Raw genomic sequence first — 21449 nt, 5'->3', positions numbered from 1 at the left:
TAGATTAAGTACACCCAGCATGACAGTGGTTAAGGGATGCCTGGCTGCCTTGGCCAGCAGAGCATGTGACTCTTGATCTGAGGGTTGTGAGTTTAAGCACCACGTTGGGTATAGACCTTACTTAAAAAAAATGTTTTTAAAACCAAAAAACAGTGGCTAAGCATGGGTTTTTAAATACAGATGGGCTTCAGTTTGAGCACTCATTCTAACTTACTCTGTGAAACCTCAGATACATTACTTAAGCTTCAACTGTGTCCTGTATGAGTTGGAGACAGTATCTACTTAGTGTTGTGAGGATTACCTGAAGTATACCCTCTAATGCCCTGGGCACAGGACTTGGCCCACAGTTAAGCCCAGTGTAAGTTACAAGTTGGGAATTTACAAGGGATTGAAGTAACCCGAGTCAGGACTGTTTTCTGCCAGCGCAAGCATCCACTGTTAACTCAGGACCATGCTGCATTCTCAGTGTTCCGGAGGTAAATCCATAGAACAAAGGGGGAAAACAGCGCCTCTAGAAAATGTGGCCTGAGCGGATTATTTTCCCATATTCCAATAGATGGCGCACAAGACCACTTCTGTTAATCCACTGCACCATAGTACTTCCAGGGGTGGAAGGTAAAGTCTCTTCAGCCTCTAAAATACCTTTTCAAAATCCCTAACAAATTATACATCCAATCAGAAGCACTGTCATGAAACTAATATTATAAAAGCAATTTATATTAAATTCCAGCATTAAGATGCTTGCTCAAATCCAAGTGATTTGCTTCAAGTTCATAGTTTTCATTTCCTCCTCTGCTTATCAAGAGGCACCACTAAATGCACCAGTAATTGTTAAGAAAAATATCGCTGTGTAGCTTCAATATTGTGGAGTGACGTATTGCCTTAAGTGCCTTACAGAAGCACTATATGCATTATTTAGAGCACTGACTGTAGGAGTGGTAATAGCAGGGCTCCCTATTTGAGACAAAGAGCCATAGGAGGCCCCAGCTGTCAATGGGAGTGTATCACGTTGCTTGGGTAGGACGAGGAAGTGGGTGAATCACTGCTTTGGAAGGAAAGAATCACCAAACCAGGCAGCAGTTCCTTGCTATTTTAGTTCACAGGGAAAACCAGGCATTAGCCTTCTACTCTTTCTGTTCCCACTTGCACAAAAATAGAAGAGGATAATGGCGGTAGGGGTAGGGTTAGATGAGGGACTTTGTTTGTTTTAGAAAGATAGACTGAACGTGCGTGTGTATGCGGCGGTGGAGAAAGGCAGAGGGAGAGGGAAAGGGAGAATCTTAGGCAGGCAGCACATCCAGTGCGGAGCCCAATGCAGGGCTCAACCTCACAACCCTGAGATTATGATTTGAACTGAAATCAAGCCTGAAACTGAACAGACTGAGCCTCACCCCAGTGCCCCGAGGGACTGACTTTAAAAGCAGAGTCAGAAAGAAGTCAGTCTATGCTAATTATAGAATCATTAATCTTGCCATGCTAAAACATTACTGGACTATATCTTTGTATGCAAAATCTGGTTTGTCCCAGTTGGTTTTTTTTTTTGTTTGTTTGTTTGTTTTTTAAAAAGATTTTATTTATTTATTTGACAGAGATACTGTGAGAGGGAACACAGGCAGGGGGAGTGGGAGAGGGAGAAGCAGGCTTCTCCGTGGAGCAGGAAGCCCGATGTGGGATGTGATCCCAGGACCCCGGGATCATGACCTGAGCCGAAAGTAGACGCTTAACAACTGAGCCACCCAGGTGCCCCCCAGTTTTTTTGTTTTTTTTTTTTAAGCAATCTTTATGCTCAACGTGGGGCTGGAACCCATAGCCCCAAGATAAGCGTTGTTTGCTCTACTGACTGAGCCAGGCGGGTGCCCCATGGCTTGTCCTAAGTTTAATATGAGGACAGAATTAAAGCCATGAAAAGCCAGCTGCCAATGTGGAGTACTCCTAAGCAGAAAAGTTACTGTCTGGAAAGCACTGGTGCAGAATTCTCTGGTTTCATGGTCTTGAAATACACCACTGAAGCTGGCCTGTCTTCTTAAGGCAAAGCTGCAGGCCACAGGCTGATTATGCTTCATTATGCATCTATACACATCAACCACAACTAGAAGGAGTCCAAATGTGGGGCCTAAGCTGCTTAAAAGGAAACATGTTACTTGACCAAACAGCTATTTCTTAACTAAACACACCATATACTCTTGTACCGCCTGGGGTAAAAGAACAGCCTGTCTTGACCAATAAAAAAAAATAATAATAATAGCTTTGTAGTTGACACACAATGTTACATTATGTCCTGGTCGTCTTTAATGAGAAGTGTAGACCATCAGTCCATATTGGGTAATATAATTCAGCTGGGTGCCAGGAAATGGTTTGAGTTTTCAATTTCTCCTTCCACTTAATTGCTTTCTTCATGTTAACCTGTCCTGAGTGTTTGCTTGTAGATGAATATCCTTTATGGAAGACAGCAGCTACAGCTGCGCTCTATCCAATACAAACAGAGTTTTAAAAAGTTTTTTATTGAGGTATAACATTAAGAAATAAAGTACATTTATTTATTTATATATTTTTAAAGATTTTATTTTTTTTAGAAATAGAATCCTTTTTATTTATTTATTTGACAGACAGAGATCACAAGTAGGCAGAGAGACAGGCAGAGAGAGAGGGGGAGGCAGTCTCCCTGCCGAACAGAGAGCCCGACGCGGGGCTCGATCCCAGGACCCTGAGATCATGACCTGAGCCGAAGGCGGAGGCTTTAACCCACTGAGCCACCCAGGAGCCCCAAAATAAAGTATATTTAAAGTGTACAATTGGGCGCCTGGGTGGCTCAGTGGTTAAAGCCTCTGCCTTCGGCTCAGGTCATGATCTCAGGGTCCTGGGATCGAGTCCCGCATCGGGCTCTCTGCTTAGCAGGGAGCCTGCCTCCTCCTCCTGTCTCTCTCTGCCTGCCTCTCTGCCTACTTGTGATCTGTCAAATAAATAAAATTAAAAAAACTTTAAAAAAAAAAAAAATAAAAAAATAAAGTGTACAATGTATACGTGAATTTATGTCATTTAAACCTAACAACCATCACCGTAATCAAGGAAATGCATATATTAGATTTAGTTTCAAGTGATCATTATAGAATCATTCGTGGGCTTACAGATCACACAAGTATCTAGGCGTGTGTGCATCTGTACTCTTGAATAGTCAATCTATTTTTTTTTTTACAAAGCCAATTATGATAACACCAGTTAATCAGAAAACCTGAGGAAAAAAAAAAAACCCTCAAAACTTCTGACCACTAAAACAACGGTGCTGTATGCTAAAGCAGTCAAGCCAATTCCCAAAGAGGTCTTTGCTTATTTTTCTAACCTCATACACTTGTGCCTTAATGAATGTACTGGGAATATGTCCTAATCCAATGATGAAGCACAGTAAAAGTCTGCAGAGAAACCCTGAATTTAATTTGCAATGAGCCTGGCCTCTCCTTTAACTCCTTCTTGCCTATATTTTCTGCCCTTAATTATATCTGTGGTTTCATCTTGGGAGGCAGACTTGAACCACCAAAGGGAAAACAAAATTCTATGATGTCATTCATAATGTACTATATTAAAGTTGCAAAGCAAAAATGCACATGCCCACCATAAAATGTTAACTGTTCAATTAAATTCAACCAATGAAAGAAATAAATGTTGCCTAAAGGTTTCACACCATCAAAAAAGCTCTTTCGTTCCACCTACCAGAATGCCTGGCATTGACCTGCCATTCATCCGTTCCCTAGTTCAGACAATGCCTGCCTTGCCATTTTCTTTTTTTTAAAAGGCTTTAACGCCTTTGCTAATTGAGAGTGCATTTGAAAGAGGCAAGCTAATCATTTCGACTTATTAATAAGTACCACGTACCTACTAAAAGGAGAATATTCTACATTTTCATCAGCTAGAAGACAAAAGAGGAAAGGCATGGACCTCCACTTAAAGATTAGGAGTAAGAAAATACTTAAAACTGCAATAAAGGTCTTTAAAATATCAGGTGTGCATGTTTATGCATATGTGTCTGTGTTTTGAGGAGAGAATTTAGACAGGTATGATGGAGGGGCACAAAAAAGTAAAATTGCAACACTGTACACTCTCATTTGATACAAGGATTATAGAACTATTAGAACTACATAACTTTAATTTTAAAAAAGTTTTCACGGATTTAGATAATATGCCATGATTTTGATGACAGTTATTCAACGTACATTAAAAAAAAAGGTACACTTTCTGCTAAATGGGAGACAAATGAGGATAAAGTACAAGGCAGTGAGTGAACAGACTTTGTAGATCAAGTTCAGTAAAGGAATTCTATTTGCTAGTATTTTTAAAAAAACTTTTATTTACGTATTTATATTTAAAAAAAATTTTTTTTAAGATTTTTATTTATTTGATAGAGAGAGACACAGCGAGAGAGGGAACACAAGCAGGGGCAGAGAGAGAGGGGGAAGCAGGCTCCCCGCTGGGCAGGGAGCTTGATGCGGGGCTCGATCCCAGGATCCTGGGATCATGACCTGAGCCAAAGGCAGAGGCTTAAGGACTGAGCCACCCAGGCACCCCCTAGTTTTTTAAAAAATTTTTATTTATTTTTTTAAGCAGGCTGGGAGGGACAGAGAGAAAATCTTAAGCAGGATCTGGCTTCCTGCTCTTCGGGGAGCCTGAAGTAGGGCTGGATCTCAACCCTGAGATCATGACCGGAGCCAAAATCAAGAGTCAGACACTTAACTGACTGAGCCACCCAGTGCCCCTGTTATTTGCTAGTATTAAATAAAATTCATACTCCCCTACCTCTAATATCTGGTCACCAGCCCAAAGTCTTCCATCTCTGGCTGCTGCTCCTTCTTCGTAGACTTCGTGTATAACTATAGCGTCCTATAAAGAACAAATTCTTATTAATTTTCAACAACCATAAATGCTTCCTTACACAAACAACCAAACCATAGGCAGCAACCCATAATCTGCTCTTCGCTAATAATGTCCTATTTTATTTGACCTAAAAGTAAACAAAACACGCAGTTATGATATATTCGGAGGTATCATTAATTTTTCCTAGGTTTATTATTTCATTCCTTCAGGACTGGCTTTGCCTAATGTTTCACGTTAAACTTCCCCCATGTGTTTTACTGTTAACGTGTACATTGCTGCTGTGTATGAACTTGAGGTGAACTATATGTCCTTCTTATTTACATTTTATGGTATATTTTGAGACACGGTTTCAGGTATTTATTAGTATTCAAGGATTTGGCATAAATGTGTGGCCTCATGCAGGGGGTCTGTCAGGCCTCATTACTCAGGCAATGAAAGAAAAGAACTGAAGTGGAATGAAATGACCCTGGAGGACGAAGCACGGAGGAGGGGAAAGGGCGTTCATGAACCTAAGTGTCAGACAGCTGTGGGTTCAAATTCTGACCTGCCGGTGTGTAACTCTGGGCAAATTAACTCCCGAACTTAGCATTCTGAGCCATAGAATCAGGACACTATTGAAGGTAGGGAACTGTCAGCTGGTGAACAGATCACGGTTAGTGAATTTAAAAGATTCCTATCTTTTCAAATTAATAACCTTACATTTTTTTTATTATTAAAAATAACACATGTAAAGGACTCAAGCAAAACCACAGGGTGTAGTAAACTATCGAAGAGACCGCCTCCCTCCCCTGCCCCTCAGTCCCACGCCCCAGAGACAATCCCCATCTGCAGTTTCCTAAAGACCCTGCAGACAGTTCACACCCGTACACCCATATACTGATATTGTACATATATGGGTTTTGGTGAGACTATTTAAAAATTATTCAATTGAATATGTTCATACAACTTTTCCCCCTGATGTTGAGCACACAGGGGATTTTTTTAAAAAAATTATTTATTTATTTTGGGGGGAGGGAGAGAGAGAGAGAGAGAAAGCATGAGCGGGAAGGGCAGAGGGAGAGGGAATCTGAGGCAGACAATAAGCTGACGTAGGGCTTGATCTGACAACCCTGACGTCATGACCCTGAGATCCTGACCTGTGCTGAAACGGAGAGTTGGATGTAAACTGACTGCTCTACCCAGGCACCCCACACGTAGGGGATTTTTATGAAGCCGAAAACTGAACCAGAAGTCATTGGTTCTTTCTGTTGTTTATCAAACCGAGGGGCACTGACATAACGATGCTGAGAGGATCATGCCAGGTGTCTTGGAGGACTGCTGGGAGAGGAAAAGAGCTTCTGAATGGAGACTAGAAACAGACCTGTGGGTCTCATGAGTGTGGATTTGAGCCCTGCACTGCCCAGTGTCCCCCCATCCCCACCACCCCCCAGCATACACGCTGGTTGCAAGACCTTGCAAGCAGTGGTCAAGGGGGGAGACTCTAGGCATAATGAATCCTACCTTGGAAGAAGTTCTGTGTCCCAAGCATTGGGACTTGGAAGCAGCAGGATTTCTTGACTTGTGATCATAAAGGTCTGGGTAAGAAAGGGCTTGATGATCACCGGGAGGACTGATGATAATGACCAGGGGCCTACCAGTGACATCTGGGAGCTTTGTAAAGAAACTAGAACTCAAGAGTTTCAGAAGCCTCCAAAATGACTGAGGTTGATTCTGCCTTAGTCCAGAAATATGGAGCCTCAGAATCAGAATTAAATTGACAAGAAGTCAACGTAAAGAAATATTTCTTGCAAAAATAAAACAAATAAGATAGAAAAGACCCAAACCAAATCTTTTTTTTTTTTAATTTTTAAAAATTTACTTGAGAGAGCGAGCGAGTGCACAAACAGGGGGAGGGGCAGAGGCAGAAGGAGAAGCAGGCTCCCCAGTGAGCAGGGAGCCTGATGTGGGGGCTTGATCCCAGGACCTTGGGATCATGATCTGAGCTGAAGGCAGATGCTTAGCCGACTGAACCACCCAGGTGTTCCCCAAATATACTTTCTTCTTTTTCTTCTTCTTCTTTTTTTTTTTTTTGAAGATTTTATTTATTTGACCGAGAGAGAGAGGGATCACAAGTAGGCAGAAAGGCAGGCAGGGGTGGGGGGGAAGCAGGCTCCCTGCCGAGCAGACAGCCCGGTGTGGGGCTCCATCCCAGGACCCTGGGATCATGACCTGAGCCGAAGGCAGAGGCTTAACCCACTGAGCCACCCAGGTGCCCCTAAATAAAATCTTTATTTTTATTTTTTTAGATTTTATTTATTCATTTATTTGACAGATCACAAGTAGGCAGAGAGGCAGGCAGAGAGAGGTGTGGGGGGGAAGCAGGCTCCCTGCTGAGCAGAGAGCCCGATGCAGGGCTCGATCCCAGGACCCTGGGATCATGACGTGAGCCAAAGGCAGATGTTTTAACCCACTGAGCCACCCAGGCACCCCCTGAATAAAATCTTTAAAAGAAAGATTTGATTTAGTTATTTGAGAAAGTGAGAGAATGAGAGCAAGCGAGCATGAGAGGGGTAAGGTCAGAGGGAGAAGCAGACCCCGTGCTGAGCAGGGAGCCCAATGAGCAGGGACTCCAGGATCACAACCTGAGCTGAAGGCAGTCGCTCGGCCAACTGAGCCACCCAGGAGCCCCAATAAAAAAAGAAATATATTGTTTCTCAAATACCAAACTCATGGCCGATGGATGATCTGTCTGGTCCTTGAGTCTGTGTGGACAAACTACTCATTTATTCTTTCCTTTGACTACTGCTGTGATTTCTCTTGAAAGTTATCAATGAAAATACAAGAACACATGAGACACACTGAACTATCAATAGAAAAAAGTCACATTTCTTACAATGCGCCTGTGTGCTGAAAGTGTGTTGTGACGTTACGGTTCCGGACAGCTGTATTAACTGGGGGTGCTAGAGGTGACAAGTGGGGCCAATAGCTAAACTAGAAATGCAGGCTGGTGAACTGAAGAGAAAAATGGATTTGTTTTTCAAAACTTACATGCTTCATGAGGTAGGACAGAATAATATTTAAAAAAAAAGATACCGCACTGAGGTATTTTAGGTAGCTATTTGACAAGGCAGCATGAAAATTTTCTATTTTGAAACAATTGTGATTGTATGAAATAATGGGTCATTAATGAAAGGCTGCCCTTTATTGTTTAAAATAAAAAATCTGGAGTTGATTATACATGTGATTCTTATCTCCTCAGTGTATATCCTCTTAAATGTTAACGCTCTTGAGCTACTCACGCAAAACTGCTTGTTGGCACAGTTCTGAGTGGCTCCTCTCCCATTCCTCTCTACACATATTTAAATAACATTCCTTCACCCTAGAATACCTCAGTGACTCTGTCTACCAATATCAATGATGACTTCTAAAACTCATCTATTCCAGAAGCAGCGTATTCATCATTTCCCTGTGGGTGGGTTGCTGGCTTACATGGAGGAGAGACTGTAGAGATAAATGATTATGAGCTAGGTCTCTGAAGTCAGATTTCTTAGTTCAAATCCTGGCCCTGCTACTTCTGGCCATCGGGCTTGGGATGACTGTTAACCCCTCCAGGCCTTAGCTTCCTCGTGTTTATATGGTTTTAACAATATTATCTACACATAAAGCTTTATGTACAGTGCCAGCACATAGTAAGGAAGTGAGAACATCTCATTATATTTAATGCCTCCGTGCCAAAGTTGGCGCATGCTTCCCATTCGTGCCATTCAATCCTCATAACAAGGAAGCAAGTGCAGTATTATTGGTCTCATTTACGGTTCCGGGTGTGGAGGCTCAGGATTCAGACTTGACCAGGTCTTTGCTGCTTCTAAGTAGGAAAGATCAAATTCCAACTTGGGACTGTTTAACACCAAAGCCTGTGTTCCTACCACTACTGCAAGCATCTCATCTGTTTTGAATATTTTATTTTGCACTTGCATAAAAGCTAACTTGGGATTTTCCATATGGCATCAATTCTGTTGAATTATTGTCTCCTCAACTCCACAGCAAAAACCTTAAGGGCATGAGCTGATCATTTTATAGAGAGTGAGCAAAAAGACAACTGTGGAAGTGAAAATTGAAGCCTTTGGCTTAATGAGGTGGGGTGATGATCTATGGACCTCACTTGCTAGTGCTGGAACCTGGTTAGGGGGTTTGCACCATACAAAGCATGATGGGTAAGCTCCCTCCCCGATTCAACACGGAGCCTCGCTCCTAATTGTTTGTTATTCTTGTCTCTTTCCTTCCTTTCTTTTTTTTTTCCCCCATCCTCTTTCTGCTTACCCAGATTATTCACTGAACTATTTTTTCTATAGCAGATACAAAAGAAAATTATATACACATGATGCATTGATGTTTGAAATAAAAAGCTTTTCAGTACAAAAAAACCAGATTAATTTCTCCTAATGGCAGACTTAAGAATCATTTACAGATGACCAAGACTGACATATAATAAAAAACTAATTTTTTATTATAAGAGAATAATATTTTTATTATAAGAGAAATTTATGTAAGATGGTCTGTTTATTTACTGCCTGAAACAAGACCAACAATTACACTCTGGCCACTTTACGTTACTCATTTGACTGGCCAACTCTGGAGCCAGGGAAGAATTTCATCAGTGAGCTGGAGAATCTTTCAAATGTTGGGTTTTCCCTAATCAGAAGGGTCAGGCAGGATTTTAGAGACATAGGAAAAGTCTTCTGCATAAAAACTTTCTTTTCATCAGTTTCTGTCTGAAACATGTTTAACTTGAGGAAAATTCCTTTATTCCGTTAATTAGGAATAACATTAAAAAAAATAGACACCCCCAAAAGAAGCAACTGGCAAGTAAATTTAACATACTGTTTAAGGGACTACTGTCTTTTTTTTGGGGGGGGGGGGACTACTGTCTTAATGTCTCCATTCTTTTTTATTTTTTTAAAAAGATTTTTAATTATTTATTTGGCAGAGAGAGTGAGTGAGAGAGCAGGCATGCACAATCAGGGGAAGTGGCAGGCAGAGAGAGAGAGAGAGAAGTAGACTCCACGCTGAGCAGGGAGCCCAAAGTGGGGCTCGATCCCACAACCCTGGGATTGTGACCTGAGCAGAAGGCAGATGTTTAACCAGCTGAGCCACCCAGGTGTCCCTGGTATCTCCATTCTTAAAAGAAAAAGTATTTTTTAAATATAGATAATATACATACATGGTACTAGACTCAAAACTGAAGGTTTTTTTTTTTTTAAAGATTTTATTTTTATTCACAAGTAGAGAGGCAGGCAGAGAGAGAGAGGCTCTCTGCTCAACAGAGAGGGGCTCGATCCCAGGACCCTGGGATCACAACCCAAGCCGAAGGCAGAGGTTTTAACCCACTGAGCCACCGAGGCACCCCAAAACTGAAGTTTTGTGTACTAGACTCAAAAATGAAAAGTTTCTCTGTAGCACCTGTCCCTCAGCCACCATATTTCCCTAATTAGAAACAAACAGTATTAAGTTTCTTATGTATTTTTATAGATAGGCTATATATCTATATTTGGAAAGTACAAAGTCGCCAAAGGCTGGAAGGTCATGGTCTCTCTTATGTGCTACCTCCTTTGTTTCATGAAATTCTACTTGAGACAGCCAAGTGCCACGTCTTCTATGAAACTTTTTCTGACTCTCTCCCCCTGGCAAGGCTGATCAACCTCCCTGTGGGTCACTACTGTATTTCCTAGTATTATTGAACTTATCACAGTGTCACAACTACGTCCTAGTCTCAGTAGAACCCTTCCAACTCCTCTTTGTACCGTGGTGCTGAGACCAGAGTAGGCACCGAGTAAATGTTTGCTAAATGATTATCAAGAAATTGGTTGGGATAGAAAGAGGATCAAAATGACCCAGAAAGGGACACCTGGGTGGCTCAGTTGGTTAAGCGGCTGCCTTCGGCTCGGGTCATGATCCCAGGGTCCTGGGATCGAGTCCCACATCGGGCTCCTTGCTGGGCAGGGAGCCTGCTTCTCCCTCTGCCTCTGCCTGCCTCTCTGTCTGCCTGTGCTCACTCGCTCTCTCTCCCTCTGTCTCTGACAAATAAATAAAATCTTAAAAAAAACCCAAAAAAACCAAAAAAACACAAAAAAAAACAAAAAAACCAAAATGACCCAGAAAGAGGAGGCCACCAAGGTATGTCATAATCTTATCCTAATCCAACCAAGCTTCTTTCTCTCTCGTTCTTTTTTTAAATCCCAACCCAGCTTCTAATGACAAAATATTAGTGATATACAACTAAAATGCCCTTCATGTGAATTTCCAGGGGATTTACTTTAGCCCCAAGAGCGTTTTTTTTTTTTTTTAAAGAGAGAGGGAGGGGCAGTGGGAGAGAGAGAATCTCAAGCAGACTCTGCACTGTGTGCAGAGCCCGACATGGGGCTCAATCTCACACCCTGAGATCATGACCTGAGCCGAAATCAAGAGTCGGATGCTTAACCAGCTCACTGAGCCCCACGAAAATCACAAACTCCTCCAATGGGATTTAAACTCTGCATTGCTGTTCAAGAATTTCACAACAGGGCGGGCCTGGATGGCTCAGTCATTAAGCGTCTGCCTTCGGCTCAGGTCATGATCCCAGGACCTGGGATCGAGCCCCACATCAGGCTCCCTGCCTGGCTCCATTTCCCACTCCCCCTGCTTGTGTTCCCTCTCTCGCTATGTCTCTGTCAAATAAATAAATAAAATCTTAAAAAAAAAAAAAAAAAGAATTTCACAACAGGCAGTAATGGACCCTTAGAGTCAAAGTCATCAGACGCTTCAGCCCATCTGCCATCACTTTACTGTTCAAACTGCCGATAAGTAGGCAGAGCAATTCATCAACATACCAATACTCAGCAAATGGCAATTTTATTTTTGTCACCACAGGCCCAGAACCCTTGAAGAAGCTATGTGTTAGGAAAAGCAACTGTGGGTATCTGTAAGCACTCCTGAGTAAGTGAACTCTTCCCCAGAATGAGATTTTATACATTTCTAGATATTCAGTGGATTGTTTCAGTAAGCATTTCAGAGCAAAACTTTGATAAAGAATTATGTTGTAGATATTCCTATAAGGGACCAGGTATATATGGCTTAATTTTACTGCTTGTAGGCATGCTTTACCTAATTCGATCACTCTAGAATTAAACCCAATCTTTGCCATACTTATAAAGTCCCCACCCCCATTCTCCTCAAAAAAATCCTAAGGGACATTTTAACTACAGAAACAATTCACATTAAATTTCACATTTACGGGGAAAACATATTACCAGGGATCCCCAAAGAGTGTTATGTCTTATTTCCCTGCTTTATGGGAAAAATCCCTCCTAATAAGAAAGACCCATGAGGACCAAAGAAGGATTAAAAAGATTGTGTATAAAATGGGCATTGTTTTTCATCTGGAAGAAACCATGGTTCAGATCTGTGGTCTTAGAGGAGTAATGCTTCTTTTAAACATCATTTAATAGAGTTCCCCTCTGAGGCTGTTGCTGTTCAGAAATGATACAGACGTGTCTTCTATATAGTAGAGGACTTTCCCAGCAGGAAGGCCAAACCAATGAGGGGTGATAATATTGTGGGGGTAGTAAAATGCTCGGTACAGTGCTGTGCAAATCAAAACAACGTTCACCTCTACACCGAAAACCACATGGAGAGGTATTAAGTTACTGATTTGGGATGTCTACTGCTGTTAGAGAGTTTAAAAAGAAAAGTGTGGGTTAAAACTGCAAAAGAATATTTCACGCTGAACAAAGTTGACTCTACTTGTGTAAGTCAAGGGTTGAGTGTCTTTAGAACATGATGCTTTTCTGTCTCAAACCCTTTGCACAGATTCTGGGCGGGGGGAGGATAAAACCCAAACTAACCAAAAAACCAAGCTTCCCTATTATACTTTAATCACATAGATATAATCACATTAGAATGTGATTTGGAAAAAAAGGGGGGCAGTATGGTGTGGAAGAAGGACCCAGGACTGGGAGTGAAAGGAGATAATTTTTCTCACAGCTCTGACTGGCCAATTTTGCAAGTGGTTCTACATAAACTGCTTGGTTCATGACACTTATCAGTGCAGCACAGAGATGAAATACATGGTTTCTAAAGTCATTCCACCTCTAAAACTTTAGACCTCTGTGAACTCATACATAGCGCAAAGTGGAGGAATCCACTGTTTTATGCAGACACAAAGACCCTACCTAAGAATTATAAGACCTCCTTCTAAATGGCAGACCAGAAGAATCCCAGCTTTTACAGGCTTAGAGAGATCAGAGTCTGGGGCCTTGGTTGGGGGGCTGGCTATTCTATTAGTTATCTTTTGCTGCAAAACTTAGAGGCTTAAAACAAAAACTAACCATCTGTTTGTCTATGATTCCGTGGGCTGGCAATTTGGGCTGGGCTCAGGGGTGAGTCTGCTATCTGCTGTCTCAGCTGGGTTCACATGGGTTTGTAGTCAGGTTGGTGGGGGGCTCTGCGGGGATAGCTAGGCCCCTCTCTCCCAAAGCAGTCTTTCCAAGGTGTGTTATCCTCCAGGAGGCCTCTCCAGGCCAGGCTTGTCTGCAAGGCAGCAGTCTTTCAGGAGGACAAGAGCTAAACGGTAAGGCCTTGAGGCTAAGCCTTGGAGGTCATTCAATGTTACTTTCACTACTACTGGTCAAAGCAAGTCAACTGGCCAGCTCAGATTCAAGGAAACTGGAAAGAGCTGCACAAAATTGATGATCAATTTTAACTTCCTACAGACTCTATCAGGTCTGCCAGAGGAATTTTCCAGCCTGTAAACAATGGAAGGCAGCAACGTACAGTGGGAATACTGGCTATGGCCACATAAACCTGTGTTCAGAGTTGAGTTCTGCCACGTATCATGGCTTTGTGATACCTCTATTGAGGTATTTAACCTCACCAAAATAGTGTTCCCATCTCTGTCAAATGGAATAAATCCTACCTTTTAGGGTTTGAGGATGAAATGAGATTATGTATATAATGTCAAGCAAAGTGTCGGCCAAACAGATGTTGAATACTTGCTAATGAGGACTCCCAATACATACATATCTAAGGTTGAAAGGGGCCTACATGGGACATGAAGGAAAGAATGTATGCCAGAATGGTCAAAATTCACCATTCTAAGGATGAATGACACCAGTCTCAGTCTATTTTTCAATTTCTATTTTTCCTATAATTTATGGTGAACCAAGAATACAACATATTGCTCCTTTTTCTTTCTTTTTCTTCTTTTTTTCAAGATTGTATTTTTAAGTAATGTCTACACCCAACGTGGGACTGAACTTACAACACTGAGATCAACAGTCGCGTGCTCTACCAACGGAGCCAGCCAGGGAACCCCTGACTGCTTCTTTTCAAGAAAGATTATACTACAGTATAATCTTTTTAATTTTTTTTATTTTATTATTTTTTTTATTTGAGAGAGAATGAGTAAGAGAGAGCATGAGAGAGGAGAAGGTCAGAGGGAGAAGCAGACTCCCCAAGGAGCTGGGAGCCCGAAGCGGGACTCGATCCTGGAAGTCCGGGATCATGACCTGAGCCAAAGGCAGTCACTCAACCAACTGAGCCACCCAGGCGCCCCTAATCTTTTTATTTTTTAACTTTTTTCTTTTCTCTCTCTTTCTTTCTCAGAGGGAGAAAAAGAGGGGCAGGGCAGAGGGACAGGGAGAGAGAATCTTAAGCAGGCTCCAAGCCCAGTGCAGGCCCAACCTGTGGCTTGATCTTACAGACCTGAAATCATGACCTGAGGTGAAATCGAAGAGTCATAATGGACACTTAACTGACTGAGCCACCCAGGCGCCCCTTTAGGTTATGGGCTGCTCAGGGCTAAGGCCAAGGGACCATTTGAATGCAAACAAGATCTAAGCCAGACCACAAAAGTTCTGTTACCAGGTATTTTGATTTTTTTGTTTTCGTTAAGTATAGTTGGTCTTCACTGTTTATGGATTCTGTATTTGCAAATTCACTCATTCCCCCAAATCAATGTTCCTGGTGCATTCATGGTCATTTGTGGACAAGGGCAAAGTGGTGAAAAATGCGTAAGTAGAACAAGGTGACATTTTGCCTTTGTGTTTCAGCTCTCATATTGTGAGCAGGCATCTTTTTTGTGGTCTTTTTAGTGCATGTTTTGTATTTTTGTGCTTTTTGTTTGTGTTTTGCTGTTTAAAACATCTCCCAAGTACAAGACTGAAGTGTTGTCTTATGTTTCTAAGCAGGAGAAGGCTGTGATCTGCCATATGGAAAAAATACCTGTGTTGGGTAACTTGTTCATTTATGAATTTATGAATGTGTTGCTGGCCATGAGTTCAATGTTAATGAATCAATAAAAGATATGAAAATAACCTATCTTTAAAAAGTAACACACGTAAAACAAGGTTATGTATTTATTGACTGTCAAAATGTTCTGACCAGAGGAATCCATCCCTGGAAGTAATGGTTCAGTATTCACTAACTCAGTGTTTGCTATGACTTTACAGAACACAATTACCATGAGTAAGAAAAACTGACTGTACTTCCTACTGCTGCTTTGTCCTGGTGATACTTTCCTATAACACAGCTGGGAAGTCTAACGTGAAAGGTCATACAGGTAGAAACACAAACATGGGTTATCTATGATAGGGACGGAAGGACTCCTGTCAACAAAGGCAGGTCTCAGTTTTCCCTGCTATCGTGGGCCAGTAGGTTGATTAACCCAAGGATGGAAGACTGAATGCATTTTTCTCGCTATAGCATGTGTTATGATGCTTACATTCCATGTGCTTTGTAGATCTATGTGTTTTTGAACCCGTTACAAAGGTAAAGGGCAAATAAAATTCAAGACAAGTTGCAAAGATGCTAATCCTCCCCACCTTCAAGCCCTCTGCTTTGATGCAAAGGTATCTGGCTTACTCTCGCTGATTCATGAGAAGCAACACGGTAAGAGATTACTTTCAGGGGTCCCTGGGTGGCTCAGTCGGTTAAGTGTCTGCCTTTGGCTCGGGTCATAGTCCCAGGGTCCTGGGATCAAGCCCCGCATTGGGATCCCTGCTCCACGTGGAGCCTGCTTCTCCCTCTCCCTCTGCCTGCTGCTTCCCCTGCTTGTGCTCTCTCTTTCTCTCTTTCTGTCAGGTAAATAAATAAAATATTTTAAAAAAATGTTGTGGATGAATGCCATTGAAATACCTTTGACTAAATAACCCACAGTGGTTATGGTTACACACATATATAAAAAAATTTTATATCTATAAATATAAATATAGATTTATATAAGAGTTACATAAATATAATATTTATATATTATAATCATTCTACCAATGATTATAATCATTGATATCAATCAATCAAATACTATATATTTATATACAAATAATATAAATATAAATGATATATTATTAAATATAAATTAATTATAGTAAATTATAATACATAATATATAGAAAACAATATAAAAATAATAAATTAAATTATATAGATAGATAGAGATTACTTTCAATATCTCGTAAGAACACACAGGACTTGAGGCAGAATGTCGCCAATAAATGCCATATTTATTCTAAGATGACTTTTTTCTCATTTTATCTTATTTTGTTAAGATTTACTTATTTATTTGAGAGAAAGTGAGAATGTGAGCACAAGCAGGAGTAGCAGGCAGAGGGAGAGGTAGAAACAGGCTCCCTGCTGAGCAAGGGGCCCAATGTGGGACTCACTCCCAGGACCCTGGGATCATGACCTGATCTGAAGGCAGAGGTTAACAACTAAGCCACCCAGGGGCCCCTCTCCTTTTATTTTAATTTCCTAATCTGGATGAATCTCAGAATCAAGTGTACATTCAATATACACTTTTCTACCATGGACATAATAAAATATTACTGCTTTAGAAGAAGTAGAATATTTGTCAAACTGATACAGTTTTGCTTGCCAACTTCATAGGCTGAATAAATGTTTCTGTTCAGAAAGCCTGAAGAATCCACAACTATACAAGGGAGGTCAACAAGAGTCAAAAGAACTTATACTTCGAATCATACTTTGTGAAATCTGGATACTCTAATAAATTAGTGCTCACTACACAGATTTTCTATGAATCTCAAAACATGGTCTTCAACTAATCCCCATAAAACTCTGCTACAAAAGGAACAAAGGCTGAGTCTCTATATCTTAATCTCAATTTATTCATTTACTCTAATATGCTTTGGGTAGAGTATGAAGATTCAAACCTACCAAACCCTCCAAGAGAAAGAAAATGGACCACAATGTTCAGCACCCACTATTTTGAAATGCTGAAATTTTCTTGGGTAATAAACCATAGGCAACATAAATGATTGTTAAACCAGCAACACTAGTGGCTCTTGACTAAAAGTATGGATTAAATGATCAGTTACACAGGAAACAGTAACAGCAATGTGTGTGTGTGTGTTTTAGAGCAATGGAGTATATAAGCTATCCTAAAACTCAAGCTCAGGGATTGCAAACTTTTGCACACTATAGGTAACTAAAATGCAGAATGAAAATCACAGCAATAAAACAGCTAATATAAAAATTGCAATGAATATATAAAAAGTTTCACATTTTAAGACACTGAAAAGCGTTCCCCTCTCAAACTCAGAAAAGAAGCTGTTTTATATTTACTTAAAATGGAGTTCCCTTGCCAAGACTGACTTAGCAAAAGGTTGATACTCACCAACATGAATATAATTTTTCATACTGAAATATAGATTTATTTTAAGGAAATGGGATAATATTTGCATTGTATTTTATAAGTCCCTATAGTTCCATCTGGTCCTTATTTATCTAAACTTTACTCAGCTTGCATAATATTTTTGCTTACAGTCATATTCTTTAAGATCAGAAATGCCCAAATCTGGAAATTCAGAGGTACTATTCGTTAACATTCTTTCAGTGTGATTCATACACTTTTTGCAAACTCTGCTTTGATTTTAAAATAAAAGTAAGGTAATAAGATGTTTTGTGTAAAAATATATGACTTAAGCAATAATGATAAAAGAAGCCTGGCTTTGGGGGATTACACGCCAAAGCAAACCACACTCCTCATGAAACAGACCGTGCAAAGTTCATTTGAAGGGGAATAGCAAAATAAAACACTTAATCAAATGTAAAAAAGTTTTCTATTCTGCTTACTTTAAAAAAAATACCTAGTGGTTTAAATTGCTACAGTTCCACATTTAAATGGTCAAAAGCAGTAACAGTTAAACAATAGCGTGCAACATGGTGAATCAGGATTATGAGGTCACTGCAGAGCTGGACACATGGTTAGAGCTAAAAGACTGATAGTTTTCACTTCAGTTCCTAGATGGATGACTTTACCACACAGTATCCAAATGTGATAGTCCTTCTACCTCGATGCCTCTTGCTAATGTACCTCTCCCATTTATAGAACGTTTGTTTAAGGACACTGAATTAAATTGGTACTAGATCAGGTGGGGATTAAAATACTGATTTGAAATATGGAGAGAAATCAGATTTGCAATCTGACATTCCCAGGCCTTCTGAATATTCCAAGTATCCCGATGCCTAGGTGGCTCAGTCAGTTAAGCTGCTGCCTTCAGCTCAGGCTATGATCTCAGGGTCCTGGAATCGAGTCCTGCATCGGGCTCCTTGCTCCGCAGGGAGCCCGCTTCTCTCTCTACCTCTGCCTGCCATTCTGCCTGCTTGTGCGTGCTCTCTCTCTGACAAATAAATATATAAATAAAATCTTTAAAAAAAAATATTCCGAGTATCTAAATTTTATAATCTACCCTCGGCATTCACTGACCTCAATTACAAAACGATGGTACTGAGAATATAAAGACAAAACAAATGTCTTAGGCTAATTGTTCTCCTCTTACAAAGAGACAAGCTTATCTTCAGCCCAGAGGACCCACACAAGTGTAACAAGGAGGGCTTATATTAATAAATTTAACCTTTCTAAAAGTGATAACAATGACTAGCTTCCATAAAACAAAACTAAACAATAATTAAGCCTTATTCTCTAGTTCAAAAAACTCAAAGACATTTTAAGAAATTTGTGAGATGGGAATATAAAAAAAGAGAGAGAATTTCCTTAGACTGCCATAACCTTGAGAAAGAGAATTATCAATGTAAATGTTCCTGCCTGATTAAAAAATAAAGCCTAATAATAATCCTTGCAAATGTCTGCATTTGTCAAAATATTTCTCGAGATTTGGCACTCATTACATAGTTCATTCCACCTTTGCCCAACTGATGTTTAGAAAATCCTTCCTTATGAAAACGTGAAATCTGTTTTTCACCAAGCCCCTTGGAAGAACCTGTTGTTATCCCTCATTCACAAAAAGATAACCTTACATATTTGCAGAGAGTTGTCATTGTCCCCTCTGATCTTCTTTTCCCAACTCTACTCAATTCTTCCTTGCCATGATGTGGTTTCAACAATGTCCTTGTCAACCACGTTGTTATACCCAGAAATGAACAGAATACTCTAGCTACAGTTAAAACTGATCAGGGAAGCACTCTAGACACATCTAATAGCACGTGCAAATGCCTCGAAAGGAATGGAAGGAGGCCAGCCTGGACGGAGCCCGGAGTGGCTCACAGAGGCTAGACAGTCCTATTTCTACATGGGCACGGCACTATAGGGTGGCACTAAAGGTACAAAATACATAAAACGGGGCTGTTCTCAAGGTACTCAGGGTCTGGTGGGTGAGATGAATAACTCCCTTCTACAGGTGAAGGTCGATGGCATATAGTGGTAGCCCTAGAAAAGGAGCCCAGTCGTGTGGCTCTGGAGTTGGATCATCTAATTAACCTCAACTGGACCAACTGCTAGCATTAGGCCCTTGGAGAAGTTACCTAACTTACCTGCGTCTCCATTTCCTCATCTGTTAAATGGGGGTAATACTGCTCCCTCTTCTATAGGGTTATTGTGAGAATTAAGTAAGAGGATACATATTAATTACATATTAAGAAGAGTATCAAATCACTTTTTTAAAAAGTGTGATGCTGACAAATATTTAAATATGCAGAAACAGTTTCTCAGTGTGCGGCCGATGTATCAAAGACAGACATATGGGGGCACCTGGGTGGCTCAGTGGGTTAAAGCCTCTGCCTTCAGCTCGAGTCATGATCCCAGGGTCCTGGGATCGAGCCCCACATCATCGGGCTCTCTGCTCAGCGGGGAGCCTGCTTCCTCCTCTCTGCCTGCCTCTCTGCCTACTTGTAATCTCTGTCAAATAAATAAATAAAATCTTAAAAAAAAAAAGACAGACATATGAAAGGAGCTGAGGATATATTTTAATATAAATGTTTAACAATAATCAGTAGTAACTGAACTCATGGGGTGCCTGGGTGGCTCAGTTAGTTAAGCATTTGCCTTTGACTCTGGCCATGATCCCAGGGTCCTGGGATTGAGCCCCATGTTGGGCTCCCTGCTTCTCTGTCTGCCCCTCCCCCAACTCCTGCTTGTGCTCTCTCCCCCTCTCTCTCAAATAAATAAATAAAATCTTAAAAAAAAAATGACTGAATTCAGTATATAGGTATTCGAAAAATTCTTTTATATTCTTTACCTTATTAATCCACATACCAACCTTAAGAGGTGGATTTTGTTGTCACCATCACTGCACAAACGAAGAAGCAGATTTAACCTAGAAGGGTTGAGATGCTTGTCCAAGGCCCTACAGATAGAGATCTGGGATTTCGATGCCATAGAATCAGCGTCATTACTCAGCCTATTAGATCTGATAGATCTAATGGTCTACAGTCTGGGACCTCTGGCAATGATAACCAGAGAAAGGAAAATGCACAGAGTGAGGGTCCTGGAGAAACTTTCGTCATTCTTTCTGAACTTCACTTGTTCAATCCCAAGAACAGTCAAGTCTGCCAATATTCTGAGATAAAAGATTTAAGTTCTTCTTTCTCTTTTCTAGAATTCCCAAGGCTGATCATAAAATAACCCCAACAAAATGACACTGGAGAACTACATTTTACTTCTGAGGACACTATAGATGAAACTTCTCATCAGCAAACATTTCAGATAAGGGGGGAATTTAAGGATTCAGGGAGAGGCTTAGGAAATCCGTGGTGAGCATAAAAGGTAAGAGTCCTCAGTCTTTCATTTGGCAGAATATGTCAAGTCTTCTGAGTTGCAAGATTTCATGCAAACTAGCATTCCAAGACCAAAAAGAGTGGTGGTGATGGTGGGGAGAGGTAGGATGACGGGTGGGTGGATGGATGGATGGAAGGAAATAATATGAATAAATATACTACCAATTTTATACCTTATGTGGTTTCCTTGCTGTGTGCCCCTCTAAACTCAAATGCAGAAACTCTAATGCCCAAGGTGGTGGTATCAGGACGTAGGGCTTTTTGGGAGGCAAGTACGTCATGAGAGCTGAGTCCTCATGAAAGAAATTAATGCCCTTATAAAAAAGGCCTCACAGAGGCTCCTTTTACTATGTGAAGATATGAGAAGTCTCTACAGCACAGAAGAGGGTCCTCATCTGACCAAGACAGCATGACCTTGGACTTCCAGCCTCCAGAACTGTGAGAAATAAATTTCGGTTGTTTATATGCCACCCAGTCTGTGGTATTTTGTTACAGCAGCCTGGATGGACTAAGATACTGGCTTATAAGAAACATATAAAAACTAA

At 40.8% G+C, this 21449-nt stretch overlaps 1 protein-coding gene across 1 annotated transcript in view; it reads right to left on the bottom strand.

Annotated features, from left to right (window-relative positions):
* The window catches only part of LOC111142889 (PATJ, crumbs cell polarity complex component), a 372385-nt gene that overhangs the window by 37802 nt on the left and 313134 nt on the right, over positions 1 to 21449 (bottom strand). Inside the window, exon 33 of the mRNA XM_022496281.1 lies at positions 4786 to 4869. Coding sequence (XP_022351989.1) covers positions 4786 to 4869 — 84 coding nt within the window. The remainder of the gene's footprint in view (positions 1 to 4785; positions 4870 to 21449) is intronic.

This window comes from Enhydra lutris, unplaced genomic scaffold, assembly GCF_002288905.1.
Source record: "Enhydra lutris kenyoni isolate GAN:26980312 unplaced genomic scaffold, ASM228890v2 scaffoldscaffold9, whole genome shotgun sequence".
In the NCBI taxonomy this organism is placed as follows: Eukaryota; Metazoa; Chordata; class Mammalia; order Carnivora; family Mustelidae; genus Enhydra; species Enhydra lutris.
The sequence above is the reverse complement of the archived record's forward strand: the minus strand, read 5'-3'. Positions and strand labels throughout refer to the sequence as shown.